General features: G+C 36.1%; 1 protein-coding gene across 10 annotated transcripts in view; it reads left to right on the top strand.

Annotated features, from left to right (window-relative positions):
- LOC110459957 (serine-rich adhesin for platelets-like) overlaps positions 1 to 18,557 on the top strand; it is a 58,429-nt gene that overhangs the window by 15,629 nt on the left and 24,243 nt on the right. For 8 of the 10 annotated variants that reach the window (XR_002463951.1, XM_021512523.1, XM_021512522.1 and 5 more), the window contains 2 exons: positions 1,438 to 1,584; positions 16,608 to 16,698. Coding sequence is in view for 9 of the 10 variants with exons in the window: in XM_021512523.1 (XP_021368198.1) it covers positions 1,438 to 1,584; positions 16,608 to 16,698 (238 nt within the window). In the remaining variant the exon portion in view is untranslated. Of the gene's footprint in view, positions 1 to 1,437; positions 1,585 to 6,875; positions 7,114 to 13,439; positions 13,540 to 16,607; positions 16,699 to 18,557 lie in introns of those variants that run through there. The other 2 variants (XM_021512529.1, XM_021512530.1) reach the window with 2 other exon arrangements.

Consider the following 18,557-nt stretch of genomic DNA (forward strand, 5'->3'; position numbering starts at 1 on the left):
AAGAAATTAACTTTATTATTGGGAGATTAGGTTTAAAATAAACAGTTCATAAAAATATGACATTGAAATGATGAATATCTAAAGGTTTATGCTTGCTAGAGTTATGTCCCTTTCAGTATCAAAACATTTTTTTTCAATGGACAGCGGGAGCACTAGGGATAAGAAAGGACCACAATTACAAAAAAAAACCTTAGCTTCACATTTACTGGTTTATGTAGCTGAATTAGCTGTATGTTAATATACCATTATAATTCTATGTTAATTTTGCCTTTTCTATCACGACATTTTTTATTGCAACGTGACATTTACGTTGTTTAACAGCAAAATTAAGATAGTAACAGACTGTAATGTGTGACTGAGTGCTGTGTAATAGTACTGGGGGAAAATGTTCAGTAAAGAAATGAAATGAATACAAACGTCAAAGGAGAAACTTAGTCACCTGTGAAAATACCATTTAATGAACCAAAAGTTAATCCAAGTCGATGAAGATCATGGTTGGGTACATGTATATTATTTTCAGTGACATTTGGTATCTTAATTATAACTTGAACTCAGTTTAACTCATTCACCCCTGAAGACTCATTTGAACTCACACAATTCAAAGGTTGGAATAGTTCATTATAAAATTTCAGGGGTGAATGAGTTAAACTTGCTGTAAATATCATGTTGCTTGTCTGCAATAATGAAAATAAAAATTATCGTTGCCAAGTTAGAAAGTGGACCTAAGAGAGAGGGATTTATTCAGGCAATCCTCTATCACCCTTTGAAACCAAGGAATAAGACTATATTTAAGTGCATGATGAAACTGTCCGATCACATTCCTGTGATCAGTATATGGTACTGTGTAGCGCTTTTAATTCGCGGGTCAATATTTTGCAGTTTCGTATTCAGTACATATTTGCGGGGGTTAATTTTTGCTGTGCACCTGAATCCCATGTGTCTTGCAAAGTATTTTGAGTGTCATCATTTAAGGGTTAAACCTTGAAATACAGGTAAACTGTTGGAAAACACTGATCACGAGCGTCGTCATCCGCCATAATGCAGTGACTTCACTCAAAAGAAAATCAAATGTGTATGTACCTTTGTAGCCTAGAGTAAACTCCAATCAACTAATCACCTACTGTGTACACATACATATGTCGTTGACACATAAATGTAAGTGTTGTTTTTACATGGACTGCCAAGTTTTCCGGTGATAAATCTGATTTTAGTTTATTTAAGCTTGCATAACAGCATTGGGTGATAAGTATTTTCAACATGTTGTGATTAGGTCCGTAAAAGAAGTTAATATTTTCCATAATTTCGCTGGTGTTTAGAATTTGCGGATATTAGTCAAAGCGCGAATATAGCGAAATTAAAACACCCGCTAAATATAACCACTATACAGTACTTGGTGGTTTGATTGACTGTGTACGAGTATAACTTTGTTTGTTTCAGTGAGAACGCCATCCAGGGGTTGTGGACACGGTTACGAAAAGAAGATGGTGACATGGCTTCTAACTTTGAAGATTTCCTCTACAAAGTCTCCAATGACATTCGCAAGTCAAAGGTCGACTTTGAGACGTTGGAATCAGCCCTGAAAAGGTAAGATGTTTAGATTGTTGAATTTGCTACCATTGTGGTTCTTAACTTGCCACAGGTCTTATTAAACAGGATGTAATAATTACTTGTGTGAGATCGTTTTTTGTGTACTGGTACATAAGGTTTGATTTATGAGACACAGATTCACATGGAATTCTAAGTCAGTATAATTGATCACTCTGAGAAATTTTCAGATTGAGACTCGACTTAAACATTTAATCAGTATTCTTGGAATAATTTTACTAAATTTAGCATCTGTAGATAAATATGTGTAAAAAGTCAATTGATAAGTCTTTGTTGAGACAGAAAACAAAATCAGTTCATTGTAATGTTTCATGGTTGACTGACAGTTTCATGAAACAACTTCTAAGAAAAAAATTGTCTACTGTGCATGTGTGACCAGTATTTTTACATGGTATGAACAGTTATGCGGTTCTGGTCATTTCATCAGCAAGAAACAGAAACAGTTTTTCAGTTGTCATATAGTTTGATCTCAATTAGGAAGAGGAGTGTTTCCAAGAAAATTATGAAGGAATCTATGCAGATATATAGTTGGCATCATATCAACATTTCATGCTTTAAAAATAAATATCAAAGTTTTATTTGTCTTTGAACTTTCATTGTAAGGGGGGCAACTCTTCTTTACTTGCAGATAGATATTATAGAAATTTCCTTTTGAAGAAGATTATATATTTATGGCCATAGAAAAACTGAATAAGATAACATCTTTGTAAAACTGATGTAAGATATTAAACAATCTAAAGCCTGCCAGGCGGTTACAGACTAAAGGTTCACTGTTATATATATATATATTTGTCCCTTTAACTTGGACTAAGAACTTGTTAGTTTTTGGTTTGCCCGAAAATTTGAAATAAAATACATCTTTTAGACAAATATACCTCGGACTATTTAAAGAAAAAGTCGTTACAGACTTGAGATTATCTGGATGGAGAGAAACAAACACTGGAGAAATAAATTGTTCAGCTTAGCTTGTTTTTCAGGTCTATAGGTAATGGATTTATATATTAAAAGTCTATAATCCTATGGTAGCAGTATACAGTAGAGGGTTGTGGCCATGGGTGATATTTTTGTTAAATGGCTAACCCCTGTATAATGATATGTAAAAAAAAATATAAAAATAAAACTGTACAAAAATTGGTATAAGCATGATGAAGTGGGCTATGTGAGCTTCACATTTGTAAAAAGAAAGAAGATTTTATTGGTTCGAGAATAAAATTTTGGCCATAATCTGAAAGGGTGCGTACACATGAAAAGCTAGCTTTACAGGAGGTAAAATTTTGACAACAGCACACGACGCAAAATTGCAAAAAATCAAGTTTTACAACTTTGCTGCGACCCAGATAATTCTGCAACCAGGTAGGTAATCTTTAATTTCAGACAGAGCTTAGGAAAAAAATTACTAGTTGCGGGGGTCAAATTTTGGGTTAAAAATAGCAATTTATGGCATTTTTTGGTAATTTTTGATGTGGTAACCATGGTTTTCACACAAGGGACATACATAGAAAAAAGAGGTTTATACACTTCTCAGTACTTTATATGTATTGTAAATTTAATGCAGTTTACAAATATATATACATGTATACATGTGTTGTGTAGGGGAAATCCGCTGTGTTTACATTTCCTCGACATGTGCCTTGTTTATCAGAGTCGGACCATTTCTACTGTATACTGCTACCTATGCTATATGTGTTTAATAGCACATTTGAAGTCCGGGAAACAGCCCTACTGTATTGCACTGTGTAACACTGATATACAATATACAAGCTGCCAGCTTTTGTCCAAAGACATTTTGGTGGAACTAGTTTGGAGGTGTATGAAGTTGTCCTTGTTTTAAAATGACAGATGATAGACAAATGTTTGTTTGATCCTACACTCATACCCCTACACCTAACACTGATAACACCATTATATTATACAGATAATTTTCATTATATACAAACAATTTATAATGTTTTAGATAAATATATGTTGTAAATGGACAGTATATGTATGTTTTAAAGTACTATAGTCACAGTCGAAGTACGTGTAGTAGGTGTGAGAAATATACAGAATTTCTAGGGATGCCATAAAACATGATAAAATCAACAACTGCTAGCGCTATGTCCATACAGCAAATTTCATACAGAAGGGCACTGTGAGCTTATGCCGTACTGCGGCTTCCATTGTCCGTCTGTCGTCCGTCGTCCCTCCGTCGACGTTTTCTTTTGAACGACTTCTTCTGAAAAACTGGATGACCTAGGGTCATGATATTTGGCAAGAAGGTACCTAAGATGGAGTGCTATAAAGTTTCCTCGTTAAAATTACCTTGACCTATTTTCAAGGTCATAGGGGTCAAATATGTTAAACACTTCAAACATCAATATCCTTAGAACCATTCGGACTAGAGTCATGATACTTGGGTATGTTATGTAGACCAGCTGTGTGGATTATTTTCTTGATTACAGTAATGAGGTCAAAGGTCAACTTTAAGTGCAAGGGTTAAAAGCTTTAAAATTCAAATTTCAAATTTCAAACAAAAACATCTTCAGAACTGTTTAAGAGATGTTAAAATGTCTTGTATTGTAGTTATCAAATTTGGCCTTAAGTTACCCATATGTCAGTTTCATGTAACAAAAGAAACAGGTGAGCGATACAGGCCCCATGGGCCTCTTGCTACTTCTTGTCTTGATAGCTGATCTGTCATTTCCGATTCCCTTGAAACTTCAGTAAAGTTTAACGCTATCAAATTAAGTTGTCCATACCGACTAGACATCTTATTAGTGTACCACATAAAAAACCTAACTGTTTTGACAAAAAAATAATGGACTTCGTATCATGTAAGTGTTCAGTACTATCCTTGTTTTAATCAATTTTATCAGTTATGTATTTTATTAATACATTTCGCAAGTATGTTATCTATAGTTGATAACCCAAAGCTAAGCATGTTTTATTATTTGTTCAAACAGCCGCTACCTCATATCGTACTTTATAATGTAATGTTTTGGGTGGGCGTAAATGTGTCCTGCTGGCGACTCTGTGATATCTAAAGTGTCGGGATCTATGTACACTTGTGGGTGTGTCCAGCTATTTGATATTAGATTATTTATGGGTGTGACCTGGTGGGGCGACGAGTGTGGGTAGTTGTAATGTACACAGTGGGGTTAAGATCTGCTGCTACCCAATGTAATAAGTGTTGTCTATAAAGTGAACACGATCACAGATACATGTGTTATAGGTGTACACTCTGCTAAACAAATATCATAAAGTTTAAAATCCTATGATAAATGTTCCTGTGATATTAAAGGGACTCCGAGCGCATGGGAATCATCAAAATGAATTGCCTTTGGGCTCAAGGTCAAATAATTAAATTGCTTCATAGCTCAAGGTCAGAATAGTGAATTGCTAAATTTGGAGGTAAAGGTTGGTAAAATCATCTTTATTTGCATTTCTTCACATCCCATGGTCAGAACAATCAACTTCCTTTGTAACTCAAGATCAGAAAAGTTAATTTTATTGGATCTTAAAGTCAGAAATAAAAGACTTTGAATCCCAAAATGTCCTATTATAGTTCAGAATTGTTAGAAAGAAGTGGTTTATTGTGTACAGTTGATACTTTGTACAGCCGTTAATTCGTACCAGAATTCTAAGATATCGTATTTGTATGACAATTGTACTTTGACCTATTAAAATGCTTGGAATGTGCTACAAATATGTACAGTGCTTGACACACTGTGTTTTGTTCACTGTGATAGACGTGCCAATTTCAATAGTTTTTTTTTTTTTTTTTTTTAAATTATATTTCAAAATTTTATGACATAAACATATATATAAATATACATACAATGTACATGGGCGTCAATAATCGCCTTTAAATAATGTACATACTGTTAGAGTACGGACAAGAATATCCGGAAGTTTATTTTTTTATATCAAAATGTGAATTTATACTTATTTGTTAATATATATTGTAAGACGAATACTGATACCTGATAGAATATTTTGAACAATAGATTTAATTTAGTGCAGTATAAATTCTACATTCCTGGGCCATGCAAACTAGGAGGGCCTCATTGCATGGATTTAACAGTTGTTATGATGAAATGTCAGATCCCTGCTTAATTGTCCTTCTAAACAAATTTATATACTGACCAATATCTGAAGATGAATTTTCATCACACCAGGTATAATTAACCCTTTCACCCCTACCACTTGAGTAGACTCTACCATGCATTGATATGGATGAGTCCATTATGCTCTACAGTGGTGAAAGGGTTAAATATAAGATGAGTTGACCCACTTATTTTCCATTTGTTGTTCACTGATATGTTGTACCTTAATTTACTTTTCACATTCTACATTTTACAAGGACAAATATGTCTTTTGGTTGCTCATAGCCAAGAACATGTGCTGTTATTTTTGCGGAACACTGAGAGGTCAAAGATGGTTGCCTGGCCTTTGTTTGACTCAGAGAACGACTGTGTTCCAAATCCAAGTTGGCAATTGTCGGTTTTGATTTGTAGAAACATTTACGATTTCTAAAAAAACCTGTTATGCCTAATTCCTGTCCAAACTTGGTTTCATGATGACCCTGTTATCGTGTGTGATAATTATTATCATGGTTTTAGTTAATTTAAAATCCAAGATGGCTTCCGTAATGTTTGATTGGCTGTGACAATTTTGACTGCTTATTGCATGAGCTCAAGGGTGAAATAAGGGTATGAACAATATACAGGCAATGTAAGCCCTTTGGATTTAAATAATACAGGAAATCATGACATACATTTTAGTTTGTTGACACTGTCCCTTATTTTTTGTGATATTCAAGTATTTATACTGTATGCTCAATATTAGCCAATGTGTGCCCTAGATTTTGATTACCCTTTATAGGTAGGCCTCTAGACTTATCAGCTGTGTGTGATATCAGCTACAACAGTAAGGACAATTAACATGTTGCTGTGGAGTTCTATAAATCATAAATTGAGATTTATGTTAATATTTGCAGGACCTGAAATGAGCCTTGAGTAGATAGGAATATGCACAAACTATATTGGCTTTACTGGTTTGTAAACCTGTGAATGCTAGATATTGAAAAAACTTTGGAGATTTTACCTGCAAGGGCACGATTTCTTGATAAAAAGTTGATATCAATTTCTAAGAGATTTAAAAGAGGATTTAACATCAGTGTTCCCCGATTAAACATGACTGTGTGTAGGTTAACGGTCTCCTGTCTGAGCTACATGAGGAGGTGCAGAATTACATCCTGTCTCGGTCGGTGGTATTACCTGTGACATTTTGTCACCAGCGTTCGTCTGTCACAATCCTGCCCCTACTTTTACGGGAGCTGACAGGGATTGCAATAGGTCACACATAAGGTCATCCCAGGTGAGGGTCACCGTCTCTTATACCTCTTATATACAGCCCAAGGGATCTACAGGTAGACAGAATTTCGTTAGCCGTTCATCAGACATATACTGTAAGCTGATCACTCCAGTCAGAGAAGTTAGGCCGTTCATCAAGACTATACTTTGACAGGTAAGAGATCAGGGAAAAGGTATAAATCATAATGTTACCTGTAGTTCAAGCCAGGTAGGAGGACCTATAACCATTAGTCCATATACTACAGGCTCAGGAAGACAAGGTAAGTGTCTGGAAGTTGTGGAATAACCTAACTCAACTAATTTATTGATTTATTTACATATTGCAACTTTTAATTATTGTATATATAAACAAAAAAATTAGGAATCAAATTTTAAATATATATAAAAATCATTGATAGAGTTGGCAATCCAACTTTATGAGTCACAGCAATAGTTTTATTTTTGAATTCTACATGTATTGTAATAAGATCTATTTAAAAAAAAAATGATAATAATAGAAATATACATGCAAGGTTCAAATCTACAACCCTCAGCTCAAAACCCCCAATACTTTAATAGATACATTAAAACGCGTTGGGGAACCTGGATTTCTTTCAGACAGAACATTGGAACTCTCCCAAGGGAAATAACCAGTGAGATAAATTTGGTTCAGAGCATCCTTAAGCCAAGGGGACACACCTTTGTGTAACTCGATGGTATGGCCCTGTTGGGGCATGCGCAGAGGGACAGGGTCCATTGGGAGAAATTGGGTCATAACTTAGAAAAATAAGTCTAGACCCCCACCTTATATCCATATTTACTGATACTCAACATAATTAGACAAAAAAAAAAAAATGCTACTTGAATATGCTCTGGGTCCATTCCCACCCCAATTTGGGGTCCAATAAATAAATAAATTATTACTTGGAAACAGTTGAGATCTCCAACTTATTACCATATACAATTGTTGGTCATTAAGAGATTAATACACTTCAAGGCACCAGAATTAGTTCTGGACCAGCTAGTCCCACCCTAGGGTAGGCCAGGGCAAATAGGCATTTAGGAATTTCCCAATAGGGGAATTGGTAATTAAAACACATCCTCAACCTGCCCCTTATATATTTGAATATTGGACATTGTGAGATGAATAAATCTGTGTTACCAGGGCCCTTTCCGTTTGTCTGTCCCCATCATGGGAATTAGTCTCTTGATGATAACATGGAAACGGCTATAACCCACCTCGTAATCATACCCTTATACATACAATTACTTGTCAGGAAGAGCTGAATACGCACATGCCTCTAGGATTGGCCCAGGGGTCCATCCCTGCCCCTGGAAACTTATTCCTAAATCTTAACATAGAAACGGATGAGATCCTACCTTTTAACCATGTATGCAGTTGAATGAACATGAAGAGTAAAACACAATTACCAGTATGCTATTATAGGATTGGATAGAATAGTTCTCTTGACATGACGTGTAGCGTAAATATAAAAATGCATTGGTAACCAATGGAAACTTGTGTTTCAATTATACTGCTGTGAGTATTTATTTGAACATCTATAACAGAAACACAAACAGTAAACAGAAGTAGTATTAAACCATCATCCTCTCTCATTCATGCTACAGGAGGTGTGAAGATTAAATTAAAAATGAGGCAGATTTATAGGCTTTTTATGTAGCTGGTATTGATGTTGACTGGAATGGCTGACAAAGCACAACACTGTGACGGACAATAGGTGTGATAGTTTCTATAGGAACATTTAGATAGGAATGTTCCTTTGAACCGTCACTATTAAATGATACATGGAGTTAATGCTCTGTAGAGGAGAAGAAGGCGGTCTTTGTCAACCCTGATGAATATTTCATGAGAGTATACAGAGGTGATAGAGATAGCTGTTGAGGTGTTAATATATATATATATATATATATCAATTCAGACTGCTTCTCCGACACTTTTCTGTCATTATCTCTGTACCATATATTTAAACAGGGTGATCATTACAGCTTGGGTGTACTTGTTCTTGTACTCAGTACATTATTTCTGTACTGGTTTACATTGGGCTTCACACTGTTTAATATGTCTAAACAAAAGTGCATATGTTCCCTCAACCTAGCTGCAATGCTGAGGAATTTGAGTTAAGCAACGTTAACCTTAGCTAAGACGTTTCGAGAAGCTGTCGAGTCAGAATCGACCAATTTTGGTGATGATAAATTATTTGAGCGTGATTAATTCATCTTAATATCACATGATTTTTGTATTTCCCAGAACACTCTTTGATTCTAGTTTGATGAGGTATCAATATTGACCATGATGGCCTCACTGCTTCTCTTTCTCGGTAGTTCACATTCCTACAATCTCTCTTCCACATTTTCTGTAAAAAAAGTCCCTCCATATTGTATAAACCTGATTATTGTCCATTTGTACAGTTCTGCACTGTAGACCAAATATTTTGGTGTTAGCTGGATCTAAGCATGAGTTGTTAAAAAGCGTGCACTTTAATTACTATGCCTACACATACTGCATATTAATGATTATTTATCAGAGGTGTGTAAATATTTTTCTTGCCTATTAAAAGGAATTAGTTATTCAAAAAAAGTAAAAGGGAGCTGTTATCTTGATTATGAGGTAGCTGGTTCTATATTAATAGCAGTTCTGGATTTAAAGCTCATGCAAAAACATTTGTGACAAAATATATATATATATTTCCCGTCTAGCAACATTGACAGATAAATGAATCATGTAATGTTGTGCTGGTATTAAAAAGATGAGCTCACAATCTCCACCTGACCTGAAAAGGTCCCCCACCTGATAACGCTGCCCCTTACAACTTTCTATTATGGTTTGTGCGCTGACTTCAATCGTCCTGTGTCGTGTGCCAGTGATGATGTGCGATATGTAAGTGATTCATCATCTAATGGACAACCTGCTGTTAACAAGCACCTGTAACAGGTCTAATTAAACCAATAATATGTATATACCAACAGGGAGACATTATACACGATAACAGGCAAACAGGCTGTAAACCTGTTACAGGTCTAATTGCACCACTAATATGTATATAACAACAGGGAGACATGATTACAGGCCAACAGGCTGTAAACAAGCACCTGCTACAGGTCCTATTACACCACTAATATGTATATGATGACAGGGAGACATGATTACAGGAAAACATGCTGTAAACAAGCACTTGTTACAGGTCTAATTACACCACTAATATGCATATAACAACAGGGAGACATGATTACAGGCCAACAGGCTGTAAACAAGCACCTGTTACAGGCCAAATTACACCACTAATATGTACATAATGACAAGGAGACATTGTTACAGGTAAACAGGCTGTACCCACGCACCTGTTACAGGTCAAATTACACCACTAATATGTACATAATGACAGGGAGACATTGTTACAGGGAAACATGCTGTAAACAAGCACCTGCTACAGGTCCTATTACACCACTAATATGTATATGATGACAGGGAGACATGATTACAGGTAAACAGGCTGTAAACAAGCACCTGTTACAGGTCTAATTACACCACTAATATGTACATAATGACAGGGAGACATGATTACAGGGAAACAGGCTGTAAACAAGCACCTGTTACAGGTAAAATTACACCACTAATATGTACATAATGACAAGGAGACATTGTTACAGGTAAACAGGCTGTACACAAGCCCCTGTTACAGGTCAAATTACACCACTAATATGTACATAATGACAAGGAGACATTGTTACAGGTAAACAGGCTGTAAACAAGCACCTGTTACAGGTCAAATTACACCACTAATATGTACATAATAACAAGGAGACATGATTACAGGTAAACAGGCTGTAAGCAAGCACCTGTTACAGGTCCTATTACACCACTTATATGTACATAATGACAGGGAGACATGATTACAGGTAAACAGGCTGTAAACAAGCACCTGTTACAGGTCAAATTACACCACTAATATGTACATAATGACAAGGAGACATGATTACAGGTAAACAGGCTGTAAGCAAGCACTTGTTACAGGTCTAATTACACCACTAATATGTACATAACGACAGGGAGACATGATTACAGGTAAACAGGCTGTAAACAAGCACCTGTTACAGGTCTAATTACACCACTAATATGTATATAACGACAGGGAGACATGGTTACAGGTAAACAGGCTGTAAACAAGCACCTGTTACAGGTCTAATTACACCACTAATATGTACATAATGACAGGGAGACATGATTACAGGGAATTATGCTTTGACCAAGCGACTTTTATACATGATACATCATCAATATAAAAGATCTTATCAAAGATTTAATAACTACCGATTACCAGGTGCTTGTACTGTTTTATAGAATGTGTGTGATATTGTATGTTACCTCAGGCAGTTCTGTATTATAGAATGTGTGTGATATTGTATGTTACCTTGGGCAGTTCTGTATTATAGAATGTGTGTGAAATTGTATGTTACCTCAGGCAGTTATGTATTATAGAATGGGTTTGATATTGTATGTTACCTCAGGCAGTTATGTATTATAGAATGTGTGTGATATTGTATGTTACCTCAGGCAGTTATGTATTATAGAATGTGTTTGATATTGTATGTTACCTCAGGCAGTTATGTATTATAGAATGTGTGTGATATTGTATGTTACCTCAGGCAGTTCTGTATTATAGAATGGGTGTGATAATGTATGTTACCTCAGGCAGTTCTGTATTATAGAATGTGTGTGATATTGTAATATAATGTTACCTCAGGCAGTTCTGTAGACTTGTTAAATTGTGAAAGTTCATGAACTTCCTGAAATGATTAAAACGTGTCTAAATATTTTAATTACATGTGCTTTATAAGTTGGTGACACGATGTTAATGAGATACATTGATTGATGCATTGTAATTATGACTGGCAGACTAATTAACATGTGATCAGATAGCTAGGTAGGAACTGTCCTCCAGGCTAACCTCTACATATATAAACTACTCTACACTTACAGACACAAACCACAAACAGCTGATGTTCTACCTCACAATCAGATCAACCAGTCGTTGTTTACTGCTATAAAGTTTCTAGTGTGTTAATATCATTACAGATATAGTTTGCCTGATTCCACAGATGGCCGCTATCATATGGTAATGTTACAGATATAATGTATGGTAATGTTACAGATATAATGTATGGTAATGTTATAGATATAATGTATGGTAATGTTATAGATATAATGTATGGTAATGTTATATATATAAGGTATGGTAATGTTATAGATATAATGTACAGTAATGTTATAAATATAATACTGGTACATTACATTATATGGTAATATTATAAATATAAATATATCATGATAATATTCTAGAAACAATTATAATGTATGGTTATGTTATAAATTCACAATGAATATTGTATGGTTACATCATAATCATATAAACATACTTTGTATATTTGTAACACAGTATGGTTATGTATACTTATATCATATACATTACAAGTAAAGCATGTGTGTAAAAAAAAACACTCCAGAATCATATTACCCATTATATTATATATATATAATGACCTATATATTGTTTAAGAATCAATAATACCCATTATAGTGTGCTGTGATTTGTGTCCAGTCATTCTTAAATAAGAACGGTAACAATTCACAGGCCCAAAATAAGATGCTTCAATAATTCATTGATATGGCTGCTCAAATAAGATTGCATTTGAACATGACTTCTCCAGTCATTTAGTGATACTGTTTTGTACCAGTAAGAAATGATTTAAGCGTCATCAGTAGACATATTTAGAAACTAAACCATTTAACAATAATTGAAAGTGGCTGGCTGACATGATCAGACTCCTTTATAAAAGTATACTGAAATCGAAACTGAGTCGGTGGCTATATAATGGGAATATTTCAGATTAGAGAAAAATCACTATGCTACAATTACAGTCGTTATATCATAAAACAATATTTTCTTTTCATTCTCTCTCATTTGTTTATTTCTGTTCATGGTGTCTCCTCGACAGAGGTTTATTAATTGATCGTTGTGCTTGGTTTCCATCCTCTAGTATGAACTATTTTCGTATGACGTATATACTAAGTTTGTATGACATGTTCAGCATTGTTGTCTAACCTTTACACTTACTGTATGACCTATACAGCATTATCATAAAAGTTTAATCGGGTGTGAATTGTATGGTCCTCCAGCTGGTCAGCGAAAAACCAATGAAAACCTTGATAAAAAACCAAACTTTTTTGTTTCCTTTTTATCGTACCAGTAGTGAATATGGGAGGGGGAGTACAGAGACTTCAGCAGCCCCTTCTTGTTCATAATTTTTCTCACTTTGAACCTCACTCAGCTCTCCATACCTCCCACCGTTAACCAGGCAGTCTGAATCATTTTCCTTTCCAGATCATTTTGGGACCATTGATGATTTCAAAGTAAAAATATGTTGTGTTTCAGTACGACTTGTGCATCACACAACAAAACATGCTAGTTTATGGACAGGGGATCTGTGCCAGTAAATGGCTTTGTTATCTTCTCCCACATGTTTGCTGTCAACAATCAGAATGTAATGAAGTGATGTGTCATAACATTACATAAAGCTAAAGGTACGAACAGTAAGATGAGTGACAAGTGGACTATTGAAAAATAGACAGATCACATAGACCATGAAGCACTGAGTCACTGGTACATGACATAGAGCACTGAGTCAATGGCACATTTCATAGAGCGCTAAGTCAATGGTACATGACATTAAGAGCACTGAGTCAATGGCACATGACATAGAGTGCTGAGTCAATGGTACATGACATAGAGCGCTGAGTCAATGGTACATGACATTAAGAGCACTGAGTCAATGACACATGACATAGAACACTGAGTCAATGGTACATGACATAGAAAACCGAGTCAATGGTACATGACATAGAGCACTGAGTCAATGGTACATGACATAGAACACTGAGTCAATGGTACATGGCATAGAGCACAGAGTCAATGGTGCATGCCATAGATCACTGAGTCAATGGTACATGACATAGAATACTGAGTCAATGGTACATGCATAGATCACTGAGTCAATGGTACATGACATAGAGCGCTGAGTCAATGGTACATGACATAGAACACTGAGTCAATGGTACATGACTTAGAGCACTGAGTCAATGGTACATGACATAGAATACTGAGTCAATGGTACATGACATAGAACACTGAGTCAATGGTACATGACATAGAGCGCTGAGTCAATGGCACATGACATAGAACACTGAGTCAATGGCACATGACATAGAGCGCTGAGTCAATGGTACATGACATATAACACTGAGTCAATGGTACATGACATAAAACACTGAGTCAATGGTACATGACATAGAGCGCTGAGTCAATGGTACATGACATAGAACACTGAGTCAATGGTACATGCCATAGAACACTGAGTCAATGGCACATAACATAGATCAGTGAGTCAATGGTACATGACCTAGATCACTAAGTCAATGGTACATGACATATATCACTGAGTCAATGGTACGTGACATAGAACACTGAGTCAACGGCACATGACATAGATCACTGACTCAATGGTACATGACATAAAACACTGAGCCAATGGTACATGACATAGAACACTGCGTCAATGGGACATGACATAGAACACTGAGGCAATGGCACATGACATAGATCACTGAGTCAATGGCACATAACATAGATCACTGAGTCAATGGTACATGACAGAGCACTGAGTCAATGGTACATGACATAGATCACTGAGTCAATGGTACATGACAGATCACTGAGTCAATGGCACATGACATAGATCACTGAGTCAATGGTCCTTGACATATAACACTGAGTCAATGGTACATGACATAGATCACTGAGTCAATGGCACATGACATAGATCACTGAGTCAATGGCACATGACATAGATCACTGAGTCAATGGTACTTGACATAAATTTAGCACTGAGTCAATAGTTTATGACATAGATCACTGAGTCAATATTATATGACATTACTAGAGCACTGAGTCAATGGCACATGACATAAAGCACTGAGTCAATGCCATGTGACATAAATATAGCACTGAGTCAATTATACATGACATAAAATAAAGCACCAACTGTACTGTGTGATGCATGACATTCATATATCATGTAAATGTTTATTGTAAGGATATTTTGTTGTATTGCCAGTCTAATAGGTTTCTGGATTCATTGATACATTTTTTACCGTAGCATCTTTCACGTTGTTATGACAATAAATATTATTGTCATTGAGATTAAACATCTCGGCATAAAGTGTGTGCCCCTTCTGTTTAGTGAAAGCTTGAGATTAACTCAATCATTCACGTGAAACATTGGGGATTTCCAGGTAGATACAAACTTAATCTTGAGGGTCTGTCAATAGCTTTCCTTCAACTTGTAACCACTTCTGTCATAGTACAGCTCTGTCCTGTGTATATTAACTCCTGTAGCTGTGCTGGACTAGGTCAAGTGTATATCTGTGCACAGCTTTATAGAGCATCTGTCTGCATGGCTTGGGGGTCCTTGGTTTGAATCCTGGTCTGACTGTCATATATTTTCCCATTTCACTCCCACAAACAGTGATTAATAGGACTGTGACTTACACTGAGTATACGGTATATACCAGTGTGTTCATTATTTCCCAAACATGTACATGTACTGTCATTTCTCTGTGTATCACCTCCCATACAGTGATTGTTGATGTCACCTCCCATACAGTGATTGTTGATATCACCTCCCATACAATGATTGTTGATTAATAGAATCTTCCCCTACCCTGGGGGTGTAACAGAGAAATCTCCAAAACTGAGGGGTGATGATTTTTTGTTTTCTAACCCGAGGCTCTGTCGAGGGTAAGACAACTAAAAAAATCACCCCGAGGGTTGGAGATTTCTCTGTTACACCCTTAATGTAGGGGATGATTATTTTTCTCCCATCCTATTATTTCAGTCAAAACTCCACCGACAGTAGTGTAAACAAAAACACGTGGGGTATGAATATCGTCATTCACCTTTGATGACGTCACAATTACCGGTGACGCATTTTAATGACGTCACAATTGAACACGTGCTAATCGGCACGAGGCTATCTCCCCCTAGAGGGTGACAAGCTGATCTTTCCTGGCTAAAACGGGAGACACACCTGTGAAGCATGGGAGAAATAGACTGTCATTTCTCTGTGAATCACCTCCCATACAGTGATTGCTGATATAGACTGTCTTTTCTCCGTGAATCACCTCCCATACAGTGATTGCTGATATAGACTGTCTTTTCTCTGTGAATCACCTCCCATACAGTGACTGTGGATTTACTTTATGAGGGACTGTCACTTTTTGCGGTGTATCACTTCCCATAGGGCCATTATTTCAATAAATAGTGCACGTTTGTGTACACCACACCAGTTCAGTGGGGACTTTTCTACGGGGAGTTTCCTGTGTAACTAATGGAATGTTTACATTTTATCGTGGACTAACACCATGGTCTGTCTATACACTGCTGTAGAAAACCTTGTCACTAAACAGTGTGCACTTAATGTGTGGGGACCGATCTGTGTGCATTAGAAGACAGATTTAGAAGGCAGACTTACAGCTTTTGGGACTTACATCATATTCTTCATCACATTCTAAAGCAATCTGATTTAACTTTGCAGTAAATCTTTGGTACATGATGAAGAAGTGAGAAAATTGTACGAGGAGATGGAACTACAGATCAAACAGGAGAAAGAACGCATCCTCGCAGAGGTAGGTAATGTTACTGTACTTATAACGATTCCTCACTCTAGTTTTCTAGGGGGAAATATTTAGTTTAAGGTCTTGCCCCATCTGATAATCTTCCTATTGGGAGACAGGATAAAGACAAGATCCCATTGGCTTTGGTAAGGTGACAGATATATACAGTGAACCTCTATAGTCAGGACATTTTTGCCTCACAGCTTAAAATATGTTTGCAACAACATATGTTATTTTCTGAATGTGATATTGAGTATAATCTATGTTATTGGTAAATTATTTATGTATTGTTAATAAGCAAAGAAACTAAGGCCAAGATTCATATACACTGGAGCCATGATATAATCCAGCGATACCTTTGTTTACAGTAAAAGGTGCTGGATTATGAGACGATCGAAATACTTGGACTCTTTTGTATAGGAATAGTCCAATCTATCCCCTTAAACAATGCCTGGGTCTTGGGATATTAAGAGATAAGCTGTGGCTGGATTAATAAGACCTGAGAGTATATATATAGGAAATACTGAGTGACCATCTATAGCGATGTTAGTGTACACTATTATCAGTTCCTGTACTACCTACACTGTTCTGTCATATGTCACATTTTATACGAATTTGTTTTGCTTCATGTTTCAAAATAAAATAACAAGATAATAAATAGCAGACAGCCAGTTGCCAGCCTTAAAAGGAAAAACTTAACTTATTCACCCCTGAAATTCCATAATGAACTATTCCAACCTTTAAGTTGGAAGAGCTCAAATGTATTTTTAGGGGTGTATGAGTTAAGAAACTTGTACGAGTGTTAAAAATTATCCAGACCTTTACATTATGATATGAAAGATTTGACTAAACAATCCACTGCCCTTTATGTGCTGGCAAGGCTAGTACCTGTTATAGATCTCACATTTTATCAACCTTAAACTAATGGCTTTAGGATTAGTTCTCTCAATCCTGATAAGAACTGACAGAATTTCACGTCTATAACAATACTATATACTTTTACATAGTTACCTGTCAGTTATTGTTGATTACTAATAGTTTGGTCTAACACAGGTACAAGTCTTAACTCATTCACCCCCGAAGTTTCATAATGTTCCAACCTTTGAATTGGAAGAGTTCAAATGTGTCTTCAGGGGTGAATGATCATGAGCACACCATGAAATGTTCAGGGGCACCAGTGTATTACGGACGTTTATGCACCTTCTTTTATTACCATCATAAAGGACACAGCTTAAGCTATAGAATGCTCCAATCTTGTGTGTCACAAACAAGACGGCATGTTTATAAGTGCATTATTTGGAGTGTGCATACATTCGAACTGAAAGATATAAGATATAGAAGGCTAATTTTATCTTTCTTGCTGACAGAGCTGTTTCCTGGCTGTTTTATTACGTCCATTTCAATAAAATTCAGGCAATAAACCTACCATAGAATAACAATGACCATTTGTCGTAAATAAACATGAATCTATACACAATGTCGGGTGGTGATGGTTAAGCCATATATTAGGCTGTTTGGTGGTTCCTTTAGGGTGTTCTGTACATTTGAGTCCTACAGATAACAGACTGGGTCGGCCGTTTATTATTACAACAGTTAATGCCTGTTTGTCTTCCTCTGAATAAAACAAACACACCAGGATTACCTTTATTTCAGTGTTTAAATAAACATCCATCATCATACCCCAGGACAGTCCATTACACCAGATACCCTCTTATCTATGTTATCTTTGAAATACTTGATGTAATCCCAAAGAAAATTCATGAAAAGTATTGGAACACAATTATAACAACTCTAACCTTCCCCTTCTCTGGTCCCCTTGTCTAAACACAGCTTCTACCTGAACCCTTAACTTGCCAAGAGTAAGCACCCTG

This window comes from Mizuhopecten yessoensis, unplaced genomic scaffold (genome assembly GCF_002113885.1).
Source record: "Mizuhopecten yessoensis strain PY_sf001 unplaced genomic scaffold, ASM211388v2 scaffold10275, whole genome shotgun sequence".
Lineage (NCBI taxonomy): Eukaryota > Metazoa > Mollusca > Bivalvia > Pectinida > Pectinidae > Mizuhopecten > Mizuhopecten yessoensis.